At 28.4% G+C, this 19977-nt stretch overlaps 2 protein-coding genes across 5 annotated transcripts in view; one reads left to right on the top strand and one right to left on the bottom strand.

Annotated features, from left to right (window-relative positions):
• Nucleotides 1-642: 642 nt before the first annotated feature.
• Nucleotides 643-10676, top strand: LOC108721570 (ATP-dependent DNA helicase Q5). Of its 2 annotated transcripts, none has more exons than XM_018446184.1 (15): nt 643-859; nt 1006-1130; nt 2093-2257; nt 2401-2577; nt 2658-2837; nt 2919-3024; nt 3097-3208; nt 3283-3510; nt 3764-3955; nt 4054-4174; nt 4237-4326; nt 4403-4588; nt 4907-6008; nt 6101-6200; nt 10625-10676. In XM_018446184.1, the coding sequence occupies exons 1-14, from the start codon at nt 772-774 to the stop codon at nt 6148-6150; spliced, it is 2922 nt and encodes a 973-aa protein (XP_018301686.1). In that variant the 5' UTR covers nt 643-771; the 3' UTR covers nt 6151-6200; nt 10625-10676. The 2 variants fall into 2 exon arrangements, with proteins under 2 accessions (XP_018301686.1, XP_018301687.1); XM_018446185.1 differs by lacking the exon at nt 10625-10676 and adding an exon at nt 7978-8010.
• Nucleotides 10383-19977, bottom strand: part of LOC108721571 (scavenger receptor class B member 1) — a 48519-nt gene continuing 38924 nt past the window's right edge. For 2 of the 3 annotated variants that reach the window (XM_018446188.1, XM_018446187.1), the window contains 5 exons: nt 14447-14647; nt 13874-14098; nt 13114-13276; nt 11450-11694; nt 10383-10942 (listed from right to left, as the gene is read on the bottom strand). In XM_018446188.1, coding sequence (XP_018301690.1) covers nt 10646-10942; nt 11450-11694; nt 13114-13276; nt 13874-14098; nt 14447-14647 — 1131 coding nt within the window. In that variant the 3' untranslated portion in view covers nt 10383-10645. The remainder of the gene's footprint in view (nt 10943-11449; nt 11695-13113; nt 13277-13873; nt 14099-14446; nt 14648-19977) is intronic. The other variant, XM_018446189.1, reaches the window with a different exon arrangement.

The following is a 19977-nucleotide window of genomic DNA, read 5'->3' as shown; positions in this document are numbered from 1 at the left end:
TTAAATAAACATGAAAATTTTCTCAAAATTTGTATTTTTTTTATTTTTTCTAGCTTTGAACACAAAATACACCAGCGACAAATACATTAGCGTGTACATTTTAATCGTGAAAAAGAAATTTTTATTCTGTGAAACCATTACGAAGAAATTCGACAGGAACAAAAACATCTAAAACGCTAGTTTTATCGGTAATACAGGCGGCTCTAGCATCCCCTTAAGTATTTTCATAGCATATACATATATTATACTATACATTTACAATAAATATTTCATAATATGTATAATTAATGACTTATAATCTATGCAATCTGAGAGAAAGAGAGAGAGACAAAAATAAAATATATTTACAAAATATTTAAAATAAATCTTACAAATATTTCTAAATATTTTGTAAATATTTTATGAATATCGTATACTGTCTGGGTATTGCCGCAGCGTGCTGCGTATGAAAAGTCAGCTTTACCCACCGGAAATATCCATGGATACATAGTTCTCTATATGCACGCTTCATGTAGGCGTTCATTGAGGCGCCAGTAGACGGATTTTATTTAAAATCTAACTTAACATTAAAGCTAACCTAATCTGACTTTGAGTAGCACTCGATCTGCCTGATCAGTTGATCCGTATGGCGTATCCATGTGGCGTGTGATTTTGACGAACATATTTGTGTTTGTTGAATACAATTAGATCGATCGGAAACAACGTACAACGTTGTAAAGTTTGTCTTTTGTTTCCGTTGTTAAAAAGAATCGAAGTGAGTGACAAGAAAGCATGTTGCTGAGCGTCTTGAAGTCGAAATTCGGTTATGACGATTTCAAAAATGACATTCAGAAGCAAGCTACTACCGCTATTCACAAAGGTTTCTGCAAAATGTTGATCCTTTTTGAATTATCTCTCTTAGTAGCTGTAATATCTTCCATCCCCATGCAGTTTTTCTTTTTTTTTTTCTTCTTTCATGATGGAATATTTCGTAAAAGCCAGTTTACAAAACGTTGACGATTTTAGGAAAGCAAGATGCATTTGTATGCATGCCTACGGGCTCTGGGAAGTCTCTCTGTTTTCAATTACCAGCGATAATGAAAGAGCAGAAAGTTGCAATTGTCTTCTCACCGCTTTTAGCTTTGATGAAGGTATTTTTTACTTCATCAATTTTTTTGTATATGTCTCTTTTATATAAAAAAGAAAATCTGGAAATAGAAAAAGAGAAGCGTTAATAACTTCTTTTACGTTCTGGAGCTGACAGTGGGTCTATTGAACCTATTCGATTATAAATCTCTTTGTCAAAAATGTCAATTTAATTTTCTTTACATCTGTAAAATTTTGATTATTTTTATTAAAATGTACTTATTATCCATTTTTCTTGTCATTTTGGTTCCTTCAAATTAATTAATGTCTTTTAATTAAATTAAATGTATCTTGATCTACAGACTCAATTATATTTATCCAGAACTGATGATGAGTTTATTAGATCCATAGTTATAAATCTTTTTGTAAAAAATTTCAACCTAATTTTCTTTACATTTGCACAAATTTGGATTATTTTTGTTAAAATATATAATTATTGTTAATATTCATTCTTTTTTATGTCATTTTGATTACTTTAAATTAATTAATAACTTTTTAATTAACATAAATTAAATGAGTCTTATAGATCCAGCATTAGTAATTGTATAACAGATTTTTACGTCAGCTCTAGAGGATATACTTATGTTATTAATAATATTCTTGAGGCTTCCACGGGTGTTTCCTATATGACAATCTTGTGCTTCGCGGGTTTTCTCCGTGTTCAAATCCATTCTTGGAATGCCAACGTTTCGTGAACCTTGCAGTCCACTTCATCAGGGCGAGGAACAGCCTGATACCAGGTATCTGGTCTGATACTAAATATACTGACCTAGTATCAGGCTGTTCCTCGCCCTGATGAAGTGGATTGCAAGATTCACGAAACGTTGGCATTCCAAGAATGGATCTGAACACGGAGAAAACCTGCGAAACGCAAGATTGTCTTATGTTATTAATATTGATATTTAATATTGATTGAATATATACTTGAATAAAAACAAATTTTTGAATATTAATTTAATTTCTTTAGAATCAAATAGACTTTTTGGTGAGTAAGAAAATAAATGCCTGCTCTTTGAACTCCACTACTTCCAGCAAAGAGAGAAACACCATTATGAAAGATTTACTGTCAGATGCGCCAAAGATAAAATTATTGTATGTTACTCCTGAAATGGGAGCGCAACGTCATTTTCAGGTATTTTTTTTGGTTTCAAGTCTTTTATATTAGTTGAAAGGAATAGTCCTAAATTATTTCAAAAGCTAATTCGGAAGACGATATTTCAAGATATTTATTTGAATTTTTTAATCTTTCTCATTATGGATTCATTTAATTTATAGGAAACCATAATTCAAATGCAAAAGAAAAAAACACTCTCATATTTCGTTATTGATGAAGCACATTGTTTAAGCGAATGGGGTCATGACTTTAGACCAACTTACAGGCAATTAGGAACTTTTAAAAAATTGTGTTTCAAGATACCTATGATTGCATTAACAGCAACTGCTTCAAAACAGGCAAATCCCATCTAAGAAAATATTAATATTTATGTTTAACGGTTATTACATTAGAATAACATTATTGAATATTATTATAGGTAAAGGACGATATTCTCCAAAGCTTGCATATGCAAGATGCAGTGATATTTTCTCAACCGGTATTTCGTGCTAATTTATATTATGACATATGGTTTCAAGAAATGTTAGACAAACCATTTATACATCTTAAAAACTTTATTTTGGACGCACTTGGTCCCTCAGATAATTCTATTCCTATGGTAAGTTAAATTTTATTATTGTTACCGTTGTATTCTATGAATCATACAGATTAATATTATGGATCCTCTTCGTATTTTTAGCATAAAAGAAATTGTGGTATCATTTATTGTCGAAAAAAGGAAGCAACTGAAATTGTTGCGCATAAATTAACTCTTGCGGGTATTTCTACGCTTGCGTATCATGGAAGTATGTGATTATATAGCATGCTAATACAAACTTGTAAAAAAATAATGTTATTTTATTGTAACACTTGAATAGGCTTAAAAACTCAGGAACGTAATGAAGTACAAAATAAGTGGACGGCAGGTGAAGTACCTGTTATCGCGGCAACATGTAGTTTCGGGATGGGTGTCGATAAGGGATCCGTTAGGTAGTTCTGACATTTTCGAAAAACAATATTACACGCTAAGGAAAATGGTTTATTTATTATATGGATACGTTTAGATTTGTAGTTCATTGGACAGTGCCTCAGAATATTGCAGCATATTATCAAGAATCAGGAAGGGCGGGCAGAGATGGGAAGCCGGCATTCTGCAGGATTTATTTTAGTAACGAAGAATATAGACCTATTTCATTCCTTATCAAAGAGGAAATTACTCATAAGAACTCCGATCTTGTGAAAATTAAATGGCAGAATTTTGAGAAAAGTATTGCATACTGTTTAGAGGCAAAGTACGATCTTTATTTGTGTGTGTGTGTGTGTGTATGTGTGTGTATTCTCAAGAATTTAATTATAATATTTAAAAATGAAAAAATGCGTTTTTTTAAAAGCTTTTAATATTATACATATTTTTCCGAATATTTTGAAGCAAAAAATAAATATATTATAAATAAAATATGATTTGAGATATTTTGGTTGCTTCAAGAATCGCTTGGTATTTTAAGTATATTGTAAATATTGATACTCGCGTGCTATTATCTGCAGATGTCGACATGCAGTATTCTCTAAATATTTCGGGGATTCTCCACCATCTTGCAAAAATAGATGCGACGTTTGTAAAAACAAGGATGAAGTACAAGCAAGGATTGCTCAATTTGAGATGTGTCAGACTAGATCTAACAAATCCCGAAGTAATGTAGGCAGTGTAATACAAATGGGTTACAGTGATGATGAAATGTATGTAAAAAATTGTTTAAATAATTTACATCTGCAACAAACATACTTTCGATAAAATGGTGGCTTTAAAGTGTTTATAATTTTAACAATAACGATAGGGATACATTCAATGAACCACAAGAATCGAGAGAGAGTATAATAGCAGCTGAAAAACGAGAAAGAAAAGAACTTATTATAGAGCAATTTGCACTTCGGCGTGGTACAGCTAAAGAGGATGAAGTAAGTTTGTGAGTAAATTTTTTAAATATAATTGTTTCTATGTTTTTATTTATTTTCCGCAGGTGAGGCGACAAAACATTAAGGATGCGAAAGTGGCGCATGTTTGTGCAGCTAGTAGTACAGATAAAAAAATAAAAGGTTTAACTGTTCAAGTAAGACATTATGCATTGTTTTTTTATATGAAATATTATTTATACTTTTATAATTTTTGTTTTTTTTTGTTTGAAGATTCGAGAACACTTTTACAATGAATTAAAAACAGCATTACTTGAAAATTATCAAAATTTGTGTACAGAAATTAATGAAGAACAGTTTGAAGAGAAAAATATGCACGATGTGGCTAATAGTATAGAATATAAAATATTTTCTAGTTCCAAAGTACCAAATAAGTACAAATTTGATATGTCTAGATTGGTATGTAATATTTTCTATAAATATTTTCTCATATATTTTTTATAAATATCTTTTATAATTATTTTTTAAGTCTTCATACACACACACACACACACACACACACGCACGCACACACACGTAATACCAAAAGAAATTAAAGAACTTGAATAAATATGAGTTGTTTGACTAAATTTTTTTGTATGTAGAACTATAATTGAAATTAATAATATATATTATTATAATAATATATATTTAAAATAATAATAATATTTATTATTATTATTTTAAATATTATTTTAAATATGAATATTTTTTGTTTTATTTGTTTTACTTATACAGATTTCGTCGGTACGAAAATGTACTATTAATAATACTGTGTATGAAGGAATGAGTGACTATAATGAGACTGAATTTCGTAACTCCGAATTTGACTATTCTAACAATATCGACATATCCAATAGTGAACAAATGACAAATACAGTCAAAATACAATTTACCGGAAATACTTATTTATCGAGTAGTCCTAAAGAGACTTTCACTTCTACTTTTAAAACTGCATCAGAGATTATAAAGGAGGAAAGATTACGATTATCTACTTTAGACAAAGATAGAAAGGCTCAATCTTTAGAATTATCTGCTAATAATAATGCACAAAGAAGTACATCCAAAAACGATAAATTACAGATGTCAGGTTTTGTTTGTGCGCGAAAAATTCACGAGGGTGATATGATTAATTCTAATACAAGTTCTTCTAAATCAAAAGTTCATAGAAACAAGACAGATAAGACTGCAAAAAGAGCAGCTAAAACAGTTTACGAGCAGATTTTAGCACAGTCATCATCAAAGAAGACTGTGGAAGAAAGGAAAGATGTTCCTTTTAAGGCAGAATTGAAAGTAGATAATGTTAATTCTATTAAAACTAAAAATGAAGTTAAAAGTGAAAGTAAAAATAAAAGGGGTTATGAATACGTTGAATGTCATGAGAATGACATAAAATTTGCTAAGAAAAAAAGAATTGTACATGACGATTATGTTGATAAAACTAGTGATAATATATCCGATAAAAATAACGATAAAAAGATTTTAAATGACAAAATTATGAAAATGATCAGAAAAAGTACAGATACAGTTATTAATACTATAAATGATAATTTATCGAGAACGACACAAGATAACACAGAAAAGCATTTTGAAATAAAAACTAATGCGGAATTAAAAAGGAAGGAGGAAACTACACATTTGTCTCGTTCAAAATCTCATAAAAATAGTAGTAGTAACAGACCGAAAGTACCTGCAGACAAAGCTACACAATTTAAAACTGCAGAAATTTTAAAGTCGTATCTAATGAAGTACTACCCGTCAGAACGGCTTCCGGATAGGGCGACATTTACGAAAACTTGCAGAGAAATGCACTATAATATGCTACATAAGAAAATATTTGGTACGATAAGCTTAAAAGTTTATAATATAATTTTATAGAATGTTATGAATTTTAGAATGCTTGCAATATATAAATGATATCTTTAATTTTAGATAAAGAAGGAATACACGACTTTGTTGTAAATTTTATGAGTCAGTCTTAAATGTGTTTATTTCACGTTTAACGTGCTCCTACTATTTGCTGATCTACTGAGTAAGTGATAGGAGTAATATGCTATTTATAATTGATACATTTAATTATGAATAAATTTTTCTATATGTATTTACAAAATTTTCTTATTGTATTTATTAAATATTTTTTTTTATTATGTATAGTTAATTGTGTGTGAATATATTCATAGAATTAAATGAAAACAAATTTCTTAGGAGTTTTTGTTGAAACATGTGATCATATATAAATTCGTGATTAAGACTTATTTTAATATTATTTATTTATAAAACGCAAAGAGGATATTTTCGGAAGAAAAACAAATTTTGTACAATATCAATATATATATATACACGTGTTATATATATATATATATACACATATATTGTGTATATACCGGGTGTCTGAGACCACCTGTACACCCCTTTTATCTCGGAAACAGAGCATTTTAGAAAAAAACGTTTCAGACAAAAGTTGGTTCTGAGGTGTGCATAAGATGTTGTCATTGGTTTGACTTTGAATTGTCGTTTGAAAGTCATATGAAAGTCACATTGATTTTTCCAAGTACATCCTATTTTTCATTTCATATTCTTGTAACTTATCTCAAGAGCTTTCCAAAATACTATAATCAGATAGTTTTTCAATAAGAATTTTTTGTGTTGTAAGACTTCAAAGTTACAGTACCGCGCTGACATTAGCATTACGCAATGTGTCCGATCGATGGTTAAAACCTCTTGTTGTTCAGGATTATGTCCTGGATAACATTTATCAAGATTAAGACCATTGGAGATTATTGTTTTACAAGATGTTTTGTATTTTAATTGTCAAAATGTTGAAACTTTCAAGTCTAATAACTCAAAAAGTTCTTAATGAAAAAATATTTGATCATAGTATTTTGGGAAGCGCTTGAGATAAGTTATAAGAATATGCAATGAAAAATAGGGTGTACTATTTGGAAAAATTAACGTGACCTTCATATGACTTTCAAACGACTATTTAAGGTCAAACCAATGACACCATCTTATGTACACCTCAAAACCATACAACTTTTGTCTGAAACTTTTTTTTTTTCTAAAATGCTCTCTGTTTCCGAGATAAAAGGGATGTACGAGTGGTCTCAGACACTCGGTGTGTGTATGTATATACATATATATATATATATTTCAATATCTTAGTTATACATCCAATCTTTTTTTTATTAAATTTATATCATACTTCATAAATGTAAAGAAGACGCTTTCTCGGAAATTTGTCATACCCGCAAATGATATTACGAAACTTATTCTTATTTCTAAGTATTTTATTAAACATGTGAGCACACATTCTTAATTGTAATCATATTAAATTTATATTTCTATAATGTTTGTAATAAATAAGGCAAGGTATTTTTCAGAGAAAAAAAATTTCTCGTAGAGAGCTATATTGTTATGCTTACATTTATGATCTATACATATATTAAAAAAGATTTGCTTCTTCGTTATAATCTACGCTAAAAATGACTTTTGCTCCCTGGTGCGTAAAATTTCCTGGTTACAAAAAATAAATGTATAAAAAAATTTGTTTCTTTTTACAAACAATAAAGATATACGATCTTATCTGTATTTTTTTTCAATTTGTTTTTAGTAAGAGATATGTGCGAAATTTTAGATATAACGTCTCATTGTCAATGCGCATTACATATTTAATAATTCACAAATTATTTACATATTTACATTCATGTAAAAAAATGCAATGCGAAATACATTAAGTATTACTATATAACTATATACTCATTATGTTATACTATAGAAATAGATAAAAATTATTTCCACTCCGATTTTAGGTGACAAATTAAAACTTCGGCACATTAATTTTCGTATCATCCACAGTTTATATATAGTCCACAATTATTAGAATTAATATACAGAGTAGGACATTTAAAGTGTATAATCTACATATCATTTTTTAAAAGCAACTGATGTTTATTTTCTTTGCATTACGTTTATTTTTCTCATTATTTTATTATTTTATGCATATTAAAAAAATTTAAAGCATATTTAAAAAAAAATAGTTTAAGAGATATTTAAGATATTTTATATTTTATGTCAAAATGTGCCATAAATAAAGTATGATATATCTCGTAAATTATTAATTTTTCAATATTTCTACCTTAATACTTTCGTACGCAAAATAGTTAGGGGAATCATATTATATAAAAACTATTTCATTTAAAAAAGTGAAGGCGACCTCCATGTGATCTTTGGAAAACCGATTTTAAAAAGAATTGGTTTTATCATTATTTGTCTTCCTTGAAATGATACAACTTTTGTCTGAACATATTTTTGACGCATACTTTTTGGGATAATAGCTTGTAACACTTTAAATGCCCCATTCTGTAAAATAATAATTGTCGAAAAAGATATAAAGTTGAATAATCTACTGAATGATATTCAAGTCGGCTTGGTCCTCTCCACATGTTTTCACCATGAGATTGCGTTATTGACAATGACGAATCGTTGCCCATGTGGAGAGGAATCCATGATGTAGCCCATGATGTGACATGGGCCCTATTTGAGATCTCTAGATATACAAAGCAATTCGCTTTATTAATACTACTACTTGGAATATCTCTATTTTAGAATTCTATCGACTTATTATATTATTTGATAAATGGCAAGTTTTTAACAAATGCTTTCTTTCTAAAACAAGAGAAAAGAGTACAAAACATAGAAAAGGTAAATAAATTAAAATAGTTGATTCCAAGCGGTAACATTAAATAGACTAATTTGCATATGGATATTTTACAATACATATGTATTTAAAAAGTAATGATCGATTTCGTCTAAAGAATTAACATTGTTAAATTTGTTATGGTTCTTTTTAATATGATTCTCTTTATTTTGTTATTTTTTAACATTGTTAAAAATTTATTAAATTATCCCTAGTTCTAAACATACATTATATAATAATTGAGCGATTGTCAATTGAATGTCTGTTAATTGTTTAAATTTGAGCTTGGTGATTAATGTATCAATATATTCCTCTGTAATGTCGATATAATATTTTTCTCTGTCTCTCTCATATAGGTATCTATATTATAGAATTCCTCTCTATGTTATATCATATTTAAGAAAATACTGTTACAAAATATGAGAGCAAAATGAAACAATCACAGACATATGATTACTAGCATGTCATGTTATTTAGTTACAGTAATTAAAGTTTACTTAGAAATAATGAAGCACCACTGGTATAATATGAATACTATATATGAAGTATCTTTATGTTATATCTTTGTAATTCTAATCAGAAAATTTCAGAAATTTCTTTAGAAATGTTTACGCAAATTATATTTTTTTAAAACATTCTTAAAAATTCTTATTCGTTTTATGTTATAACTGGCTCATAGCCCATTCTTTTTACTACTGATTTATTCTGATTGAGCCATATAGATAATTTATTTTAACTTATTCGTTTTATTTAGAAAAATTAATATAGAAAAATAAAAAATGAAAGTAAAATGAAAAAAAAATGATGCCACCATTTCGACTAAAATGAAGTGATTCTGTCCGACTGCATGATTAGAATGATATGAATCAGCGCTTACAATAAGGAAATAGCTTCGATGTAATAGCAACGTTATATGTCTCTTTCTCTTTTTCTCTTTATTTTATTCTAATTTTATGCAATCTTATTATAACTAACGTGTAATAACATTTTTTTCTTGCCGATCTATATATCTAATCGATGAAGTTAAATATATATAATATATATATATATGTATATATATCTTGATACAAATAGAATGTGTTATTCTTTCATTAAAAAGTTCAAAATTACATTTTTTAAAAATGTTTTTAAATCGTATAAAGAATTTTTTTAAAAAGGAAAAATTTAACTTTCTAAGAATTTCTGTAACAAGTAATTTCATTACAACGATGTAGATAACTTACGTCGTTTGTATAATTACTATATAACATTACATATTATAAGCTATGTTGTGAGCAAGAAAATAACTTTGTTCAATACTAAAATGTAGATAGACAAATAATATTGCTACTAAAATTATGTATATTTCTATATTAAGTTTATGCTATATGAGAAACAATTTTGATAAAAATGGTTAATGATGGTTATTGAAAATATGAAGTAATGGAAAATGATCAGATAGAAATTTCGAAAAATACTTCCATTAATTAATAATTATTAACAATTAGATCAATTTAATTATATCAAAACTATAAAAATGGAAGTATTTGTATGAATTGATTTTATCAGAAACTAGAGATTAAATCAAATGATGTGACTTCGGATACCCTGACATCACTTAACATGTATGCGAGCATCTAATAATATATAAAGTATGATAGTATATAAATATAGCAAAATAATATACTTTACTCTATTTGCACATTGTTTTACCAATAACTAATAAGGATAATGGCCCAAAAGCTATTGAAGAAATAATGTATTGTCCCTTCTCATTATAGCTCGATCACATATACCTATAATTACACCATCGTCAGATTCGGATCGCCAGAGGTCAAAAGCGTGTTATACACGTCTATGTTTTTCACCTTCGGATCAATTTGCTTGTCCGACTGTGTCTTTCGTCGCTTCCTTTCCATTTCTAGCCATTCCGATGATGATTTCTTCGTCTGGTGAAATAGTATCCTCATGATGCACCAGACAAGCAACACCGCTCCGGAAAGAAACAGCAAATACATCGATACTTCCGTCAGGATCGGCAAGAAGTTTAGATAAAACCAAAAACGAAGATTCATACTTAATGGCAGTTTGTACATTCCCTGAAAAGAAAAGATTATATTTTATTATTTTTTACACGTTCGATATAATTTCGCGAAACGAAGAAATCACTGATTGTGCAAAAATTAATATACATAGTCCACTATTGACGCTACAAATGTTTTGAGGCATTCTTTAATTATTTACAATAGTTCAACATCTTAACGTTCTGACCGTTATGGCGCTTCTTAATTTAAAATTATTATGTTTAACATTAGCGGTCTTTCAATCTTATTATTCTTTAATTAGTTTAATTGGTCAATCAAATGCTTCGAAGCGTTTGTAGCATTAGAACTGCACCCATAATTAATTAATACGGAAGTAATTAAAAGTTACTCTTTTGACTGACCTTTAGAAGACAATTTTAAAAAGTAGAACATTATTAAACTAAATCAATTATGTATGCAATTAAATCAATTAAGTTAACAAAATCAATTAAATCAATTAAAAATTAGTTCAATTATTAAATTAAATCAATTAAATTTTGCATTGATATTTTCTGTACTTACAATTTCGAACCATAGTAACGGAATTGTCATATGGGGGAACTTTTCCACCATAGCCATGTGTCCGATATTCTGTAGAGCTAAGTTAATTTGGAATCGAGCTGCCACATTCATGGGTATCCCGGACTTCGGCTGAATGTAGAAATAAGATTCATGCAATTCCTTGTTGGGTTCCAGTCCTTCGATGGCTTCTAGGAACGACGGGTCGCTCTTGTAAAAGTGTGGATACGACAGGGCGATTGGAAATCCTATGTAAAAATAAGGAAAATTTTATAGTGTAGTAACACAATCTTTATTTGACAGGTCTAAATTGAACACGAAAATTTGCTTGTAAATCATTGGATTACACGAGACATAAAACATCGCTCGATTCTCCTAAGATGTTTCATGTCGCTCAGTGGAAACAGCTCACTTACTTTATGATGTAACCAATGTGATATAATTTTATTATTACGAACGCGATTCGATTATTTGTCACATTTTATCGGAACAGATCCATTAAAGACGAACTTTCTGAATCTGCTTGTCGAGGTAAATAATTCTAAACGTATAAATTATCTCTATTTTTTCCTCCACTCGCGTCCTGAATCGGAATTTGCTAATTTTTATTGCAACATGATCAAAGCAATTGGAATCTCATAACACTTCAATAGAGATAAGTACTGCAAGTACTGTGTAAATAGCATGCGACATGAGAATTTTATGATGCATATCGAAATTCCATTCTTTTATAAGTCTATTTTTTTATAAAAAACAGTCAGCAGTGAAATGACTGAGGCACTTAATAAGTTACATAAAAAGCAAGGCTGTTAATGATATATACTGACCAATTAAATATGCATCAACCCAGATAGTCAAATGCAGTGTATTTACTGATATGTTACAGCAACCAATTTCGACAAACTCAGGACGAGGTGAGACAGCATTATGTCTGTCGCGTTGAACTCAATGGAATTCAAATTCTTGCGATGACAAATTGATGGCAATATGTCAGCATGAATATCCTCGACAATAACTAGTGTCATATTGTCAGCATTTTGTTAGCAATGAGCTCAAGACGAAACGATTAATTATTCGTTGCTAACATGTTGCCGACATCATAATGTACTACCATTGTTCACAGTTTGCTCTAGAAATTTCGACAACTGATTACATATATAAGCAGTCACATTGTATTTATAATATGTCCTATTTTGATGTCAGCAAATGTACAGCAAATATATAACAACATATGCAATGCATTAGTTTACACAATACGCTACATCACTTGGCTATCTGGGAAATGTGCATTAAGTGAAAAAAATACTGAAAAAAATTTTGTTCATTTTTGGTCCAATGAATGATCGTTAATCAATGTCCGACTTAATGTCCGACTTAATGTAGTTAATTCATTGATACAATAACTGGATTCATTTATACAACTATATATTCATTCTTGCAATGAATTCTAGTAATAGTTTTATAATCTAAATCATTATGAGAATTCATTGGACCAATTTTCATTATTTTTTCATAATTCAATGAATATTTTATTGTATTTACGTACAGTTTTGGTTCAGTGTATAATAATTTATTCATCGGAGAGAAGTTTAATCCGACTTTAATTTGGAACATCTATTATATTAAAGAATAATTTATTGAAATTAACTGGCGTATTGATATCTTACCGTAATAACAATCGGTTACATCAATTAAGCCGGGCTTTAGGCAGAATCCTTTGCGACAGAAGCACTTATTTTCTGGATTTACTGCTCCGTTATCCAATTCATTCTCCATAAATGTGTATTTGTATGTGTCTAAGCTTTGCAGGACCTCTTCTCCGATTCGTACCTTTGGAAGAGATATCGTAAAGAGATGTTTTTATAAAAAGAAATCTTAAAATTTGTACATTTTTTAAAATGAGGTACTACTGCTCTTACATTTTAAATATTTTATTATTTTAATAATATAAATTTTTTATATTATATCATTAATTACTCATATTTAAAAATTGCTAATGTAAAATTTATATTACACTATAAATAAACCCAGTTTTTTTTATAATAAAGGTCATTTCTGACACTAAAGATATTGTAATAAATATTTAAATAGCTTCTATATAATTATTTAACGAAAAGAGTAAGTTTAATATTTCAACTGATTTTTAATTTAAAGATCAGCTATGAAACAATTCTCAACATTATAAATTAAAATGCAGAAATAAAGAAAGACATAAAAAGACAAGTCTTGAGGAAAAATTGCCGAGTTGCGCTCGAGGGATAGATCCGTCAATTGCATAAGAATAATTTACGAGCATTCTGTATAAGGGAAGAAAGTCAATAATAGAAGAAATAACATTACACGCGAATCGCATGACTTGGCAAAAGATTCTTAGTCGAACTGTCTAACCATTTCGTCGCGTGATGTGATTGCAATGATCAAAATTACCAAGCGTGCACTTCGACAGAGGCTCTTGCGAAAGAAGAGGAGTGTGTCGTTAGGCTCGATGTAGCTCGGAAACTTAACACCGTCGCTCGCGCCTTGCACATTCGCGCATTTACCAGTCCATTGCGGTAAGTTCACGTCCCCATTATACTTATCGATCAAGCCTATCTTTCGGATATCTGTCTCTCCCGTGTAAATCGTTTCGAAATCGCCGTCGAAGTCATACATCTGCAAAGTGTAACAAACACAAGATTTTTATTATCACAAGACTTGCATTCTAGATTGAATTTCATTATTGGAACAGTATTTAAAAAATTAAAAAAGAAAAATCTACTTTAACACAAAATACACAAAATTTGAAAAAAAATATTTATTCGATGGCTGTAAACGGATGTTCTAAGTCTACTTGAGTTTTATATATTTGTAACAAAAAATGTAAGTAATTAAAAATTTTTTAGCTGTGTCAAGGAAAAGCTATGTTAGTTAACTTAGAAAAAATGTATTATTATAAATATTACTTATATATGATCAATTGTATACCTATCTCATATATTTCAGAAGTTGGTTATTTCTTACCCTATCGATTAATCCTAATTTATCGAACTTAATCCAGGAGGGCATTAAATGATTGCCAAGAGTGACGAGAGTTGGTTGATAATTAAACATGAATTCATGTGCGGTCATTTGAACAAGGGGTTTAGTGTTCGTCCGACGGATCAGCACATTAAGACCCCACCTGGACAAGTATGAGGCATCTTTCATGACGTTCGTAATGCTCTGTAATAATAGAAAAATAATGAAAAATGTATAATTGGACGAAATATGTATAATATAAACTATTACTTTAATGAAGCAAATATTCTGCTCCATTAAAATAACTAATTTCATTACAATAAGCTGACATTGAGATTATATAATTGCACGACACTTTGTGTACTCATCGCTCGCGTGCATAAGAAGATCAAGTTGTTGACTCCACTTATTATTTTTCTCTTCTTTTCTCATCATCCCATTAATAAAGTGGAAAATATAACTTTTGTATGATAATTAGCAACAATTTTAAAATGCTTAATAAAACGGTATTACGCAAAAAACAAATTATTTTATAGAATAAAAAATACGTATATATTTACATAAGCAATATAAAATCCTATAGTTTAGATTTAAGTTATGAAGACTATAATTATCTTTGAAAGATAATATATGGACATGTACTTAAATGTGTTTAGCAAATTATTAGATTGTAAATTACGTGATAAATCGTATCTGTTATATTGCCGGATCAATGACATGTTGCCTATTGACATTTATTGTGTGTCATTATAATATGTTGCTCTTTATCGAATTAAGTGTGACATATCAATAGTCTTCAATAGCGGAAAGAATCAAATTATCGCAATCTACAGACATTTTTCATTCAAGCGATTGCCAGGGTCATTGGCTTTATATTGATAACGCAGCTAACATAAATAATGGCATACATGTAGGAGGTTTAACCAGTTTCAATCTAGCAGCTTGCAAAATCCTAGAACACTTGTTCCATATTTTAATATGCTTTTAAATTGTGCTTGAAGTTGCATGCAAAACTTTTGCAATGAAAAATAAGTAAGAATTTAAAATAAAAATAGAATAAAAATAAAAGTCAATAATTAAATAAAAGGACTAATGAGAGTCAGATGAATCTCAGAGCGTAATATAAATTAATGAATAAAATTTATTGAACATATAGAATATTTTGGCTTAATTTCGAATCATCTTCAGAAGTTTCGCATATATTTAAAAATAACTTCACAAAAAAATGATTTTGTGTGTTTCGTAAAGAAGTTAATGTTTTAATAGTATATATTTCATTGGCAATGTAGCAAACCACATTATTATTATAAATAGTAGTATTTCATATTGTTAAAAATTAATTTTTAAAAATTTATTACAAAATAAATTTAATAACACAAAAGATTAATTCTTTCAGAAAATACACTGAAAAAAATTTTAAATTTTAGTAAATATTTGTTTAAACAGTTCTAAGTAAATATTTACTAAATTTAAAAATATATATTTATTTGATACTAAATTAATTTGATTAAACTATCATTTTTTTTATTAAATAAATATTTATTTACAATAAGTAAATGTTTGCTTAGTACTATTCAAAGATATATTTTAGTAAACTTTTTTCAGTATAGATTTTTAGAAAACTTGTTCTAAAAATAAAAATTTGAACCGTCAATTAATTATTTGTTTCTTGATAAATATAAATTTTAATAGAGATATGAGATAATAATTAAGAAATTGTTCGTGTATATTTGTCTTGATTATGGCATTAAATTTTCAAGAGACTTAATATAATTCGGTATATAGTAATCAATGTCAACAGACAATGGCTACTGCATGCAATAGAAAAGTTGCATACACGAAACGCTTTCTCTCGTACGACCTTTTAAACAGATAAGAGTGTGTTTACGGCATATCTATTACTTTTAACTGACGGCTTTACAATTTGCCTGCCCACGAAGAATGTATTGCTTAAGCGGATTCTTCATAAAACACGGTTCACTACACCTCTTGCGCATTGAACAGCGAATTTAATTAAATGTTGAGATTTCATTTCTTCATAGACGCAATAACTTTAAAGTAATTGTCGTACCGATATAACAGGTGTATACCGGAATAACAGGTGGATTTACGTAGTAATATATAAAATGTAAATAATACTGTAACACAAAATTATTTTGCATCAAAATTTTTGTAAAAAAGTTACAATTTAATTATTTACCTCTTATTTAAGAAGCAAATCGCATTTCTTTTCATAGAGCTCTAAGAATTTTTTCAGAATTTTTTATCAACGTTTTAGTACTGCATTTTCTTATTTTTATCAACATGAGAAAGTACTCAAAAATTCTGAAAAAGTTCTGAAAAAATTCTTATAATATATATATATAAATTTGATATAATAAATATAAATTTGATATAGTAAATATAAATTTGACTTTTAAATGTAATGGACTTATCGGATCACATTTTTGTTACTCATTAAGTTCTTTTAATTGCGACAAGCTTCATGATTACGATAATGAACACGCGTCACATTGTAAGTTTTGCATTTTACACATCTACATTTGTTTGCATAAATCAGTATAAATAAAAATATACTTACAATTATAGTTACGTTTTACTGAATAATTATTGTTCTAATTAACTTCTATTTATAACATAAGTATAAGTGTTTACAAGATTATTTTTTACATACTATTTAGTATTGTAAATCTTGAGACGGTTCTTAGAAGTACATTTTTAGCTTTATATGAAATTGTTTTACAATGAGACGCGTACGTCTTATTATCTTTAAATATTGTATCTACATGTAGTTAAACATATATAGTTACAGCTCACTGTATTACTTATTCCATGAAATATGGAGCACGCTTTTATGCGATCTGTTTTGATAATGTTAATAATAAGAACAATGGGTGTATTCTTGCTATTAAGTATATCATTTCGACAATTTTTTTACGAAAAAGGAGTGTCGAAATGATGTACTGATGACAAGAATATATTCATTGTTTTCTCAGCATTATTTTTATTAAAACGATTAACATTGAAAATTTATTGAAAAAAATTGTATTATATAAAAATGATTCTATATTTAAAAAAAAATAATCAATTTTGAAATCAATAAAAGACTAATTAAATTACCATCAAAATTGAAAATCGCGTTATCGGCCTTGTGCAAATATTATTTGTTAATAATAATTGAATTTCACTGAGGTAATATATAAACAGATAATAGTATTTGAAATTAATGAAATGATTAAATTAATATCGAAACTGTACTGACAGTTATATTATTGGTTTTGAGCAAATATTGTTTCTTAATAATAATCAAATTTCTCTTTTAAGGTGACGATGGAAAGGACATTAGCTTGCGTTTCTTTAATATCGTACATGTCTTCCTGGCTTTTCGCGACTGCTTGAGCATGCAAAACAAATGTGACAAGTTTCTCGAGGATGCATCTCGCGAATGGAAATTTTTCATAAGCGGCACATTCTAGAGAAATCTGCGTCACGTTAAAGAATACGTCATATAGAATATTTAATTGATCCGCGCAGTATAAGATTATGTAAAATTCACATACGTGAATCGAAGAGCGCGAGTTCTTATCTCTTGCGTAATATCTAATTGTTATGTTGTGTTACAATTCCATTAATTATATGGCTATGACAGTAATACCGTGTAAAAAATAATGTAATCGTTGGATTACCAAAATGATCTTGTAGGCAATCGATTGCAAACACGGATAAATATTTATGAGTAAAAATTCGTCCGCTTAATTTGCGCGCTAAATTTGAATTGAACGGCAAAACAATGAAATTTAACGGAACGTATTTGCTGAAAGAATGTTATACGGTGTTCTAACTGTTAAACTAACCATTGCAAAATCATGTGTATCCGAGAAAACGCGATGTCACATTATATAAGAATGGAATGTAGCTATCGTCAATAAACTCGCGCACATAATAAAGTTCTTGAGTCTCTGCGGGAATGGAGGGACTTTGCGAAACCGATCGTAATTAACGATTTGTTTAAAAATTTACGACGTGCTAGATCGTGTCATATCGAATAAATGAAATGCCATAGAAATGCTTTGAAGAAGTCCAAGTTTCCATTGAACTTTGGTTGCATCAGCGTGGGTCAGCACTAACTCAGGATTAGAATATACAGACGTTTAGTGCAGTGAGTCGATGACTAAGTTTGATGTTGCAATCGAAATATGTTTTATATTATTATTTTCCGCATACTCGTATGTATACTGCTTTTTGTCAACTGATTTCTTACGATAATAATACGTGTAGCATTTGGTGAATATTTACTAAATTTAATTGCAAAATAGTAGCAAGAGATCGATAATGCTGAAATCATAAGTAACATAAAAAGAAAGGATTTTTATACATATATGTATATATATATATATACAATACATAGTATATTTGCATGTATAAACATGCATATATGTGTATATAAGCATACATATTATTACATTAATTAATAATTACACCTTATAACTTATTATACATATATGTATATGAATAACCATTAGATACTTAATAAAACTGTTGGTAATTAAAAATTTTACTCATTAATATTATGTTAAAAAGTCTAAATATAGCAAGTTATTTACATTTAAAGACATAATACTCTGATTACATCATTGACATAAAGAATGGAATTAATTACAATCTAAAATTACTAAATATGCAATGTAAACAAGTATAATAAAAATGTTTTTGTTTCTGCATTTATTATTTCATACTTATTTAAGCATACTATTTTTATTTAAGCTATGTTAATTAATACTCATACATTCGGTTTTTTCCATCATGAACTTTACGATTGATATATCGTATTATTTATCTAGTCAAGATTTATAATTCTTTTTATTATGTTTATTATGTTTGTCACGTTCCAGTATGCACACTTATATACGCGATGTTGAATAATGCTCGATAAATTTTTGGTAATCTTAGATATCGAGTCAGACGTGTCGAACGTGTCATGAATGCATAAAGCATGTTTCTTGATTAATTATATCCTTCTAGATAATCGTTTCGAGTCGCATGATGAGTATGCAGAAAATTTTGTTCAGTATTTTATTGATTTATTTGTAATATCTTAAATATTTAACTGTTAATCAGTTATGTAGATAATCAGCTGCAGTTTAATGATTCTTTAATTAGCATATATTAATTACACTCTGTGTATTATCTAAAGCGGCGACACATTCTTCTTTTACGATTAGCAATAAATAAATTCTAACGACTGCTCCGTAACGGTATGGTACATAAAAAGTCGTAAGCCGTAAACTGTAAGAGAATCTCTCTATTGTCACAATAAAAATCGTAAGGCAATAATGTAAGCAGTATAATAAATAAAAAAATATTGATTTGATTATTATTTACGTTTTATTGCTTACAAAAATTTGTGATATATAGAAAATTAATTCTCGAAAAATAAAAACATAAATTAAAAAAGATTTAATATAATATCTCGAAAACAATTTATTGTCTGTGCTTAAAATGGAGTAATATTATATCAAGACAAAATACTCGAC

This window comes from Mycetomoellerius zeteki, unplaced genomic scaffold, assembly GCF_001594055.1.
Source record: "Mycetomoellerius zeteki isolate Tzet28-1 unplaced genomic scaffold, Tzet1.0 scaffold174, whole genome shotgun sequence".
NCBI lineage: Eukaryota > Metazoa > Arthropoda > Insecta > Hymenoptera > Formicidae > Mycetomoellerius > Mycetomoellerius zeteki.
Note: the sequence above shows the minus strand (reverse complement) of the source record. Positions and strands in the feature narration are given on the sequence as shown.

Coding starts and splice junctions, on each gene's coding strand:
- LOC108721570 (XM_018446184.1), top strand. CDS start 772: ATGTTGCTGAGCGTCTTGAAGTCGAAATTCGGTTATGACGATTTCAAA. Junction 860..1,005: donor TACTACCGCTATTCACAAAG/GTTTCTGCAAAA, acceptor TGACGATTTTAG/GAAAGCAAGATGCATTTGTA. Junction 4,175..4,236: donor GTACAGCTAAAGAGGATGAA/GTAAGTTTGTGA, acceptor TATTTTCCGCAG/GTGAGGCGACAAAACATTAA.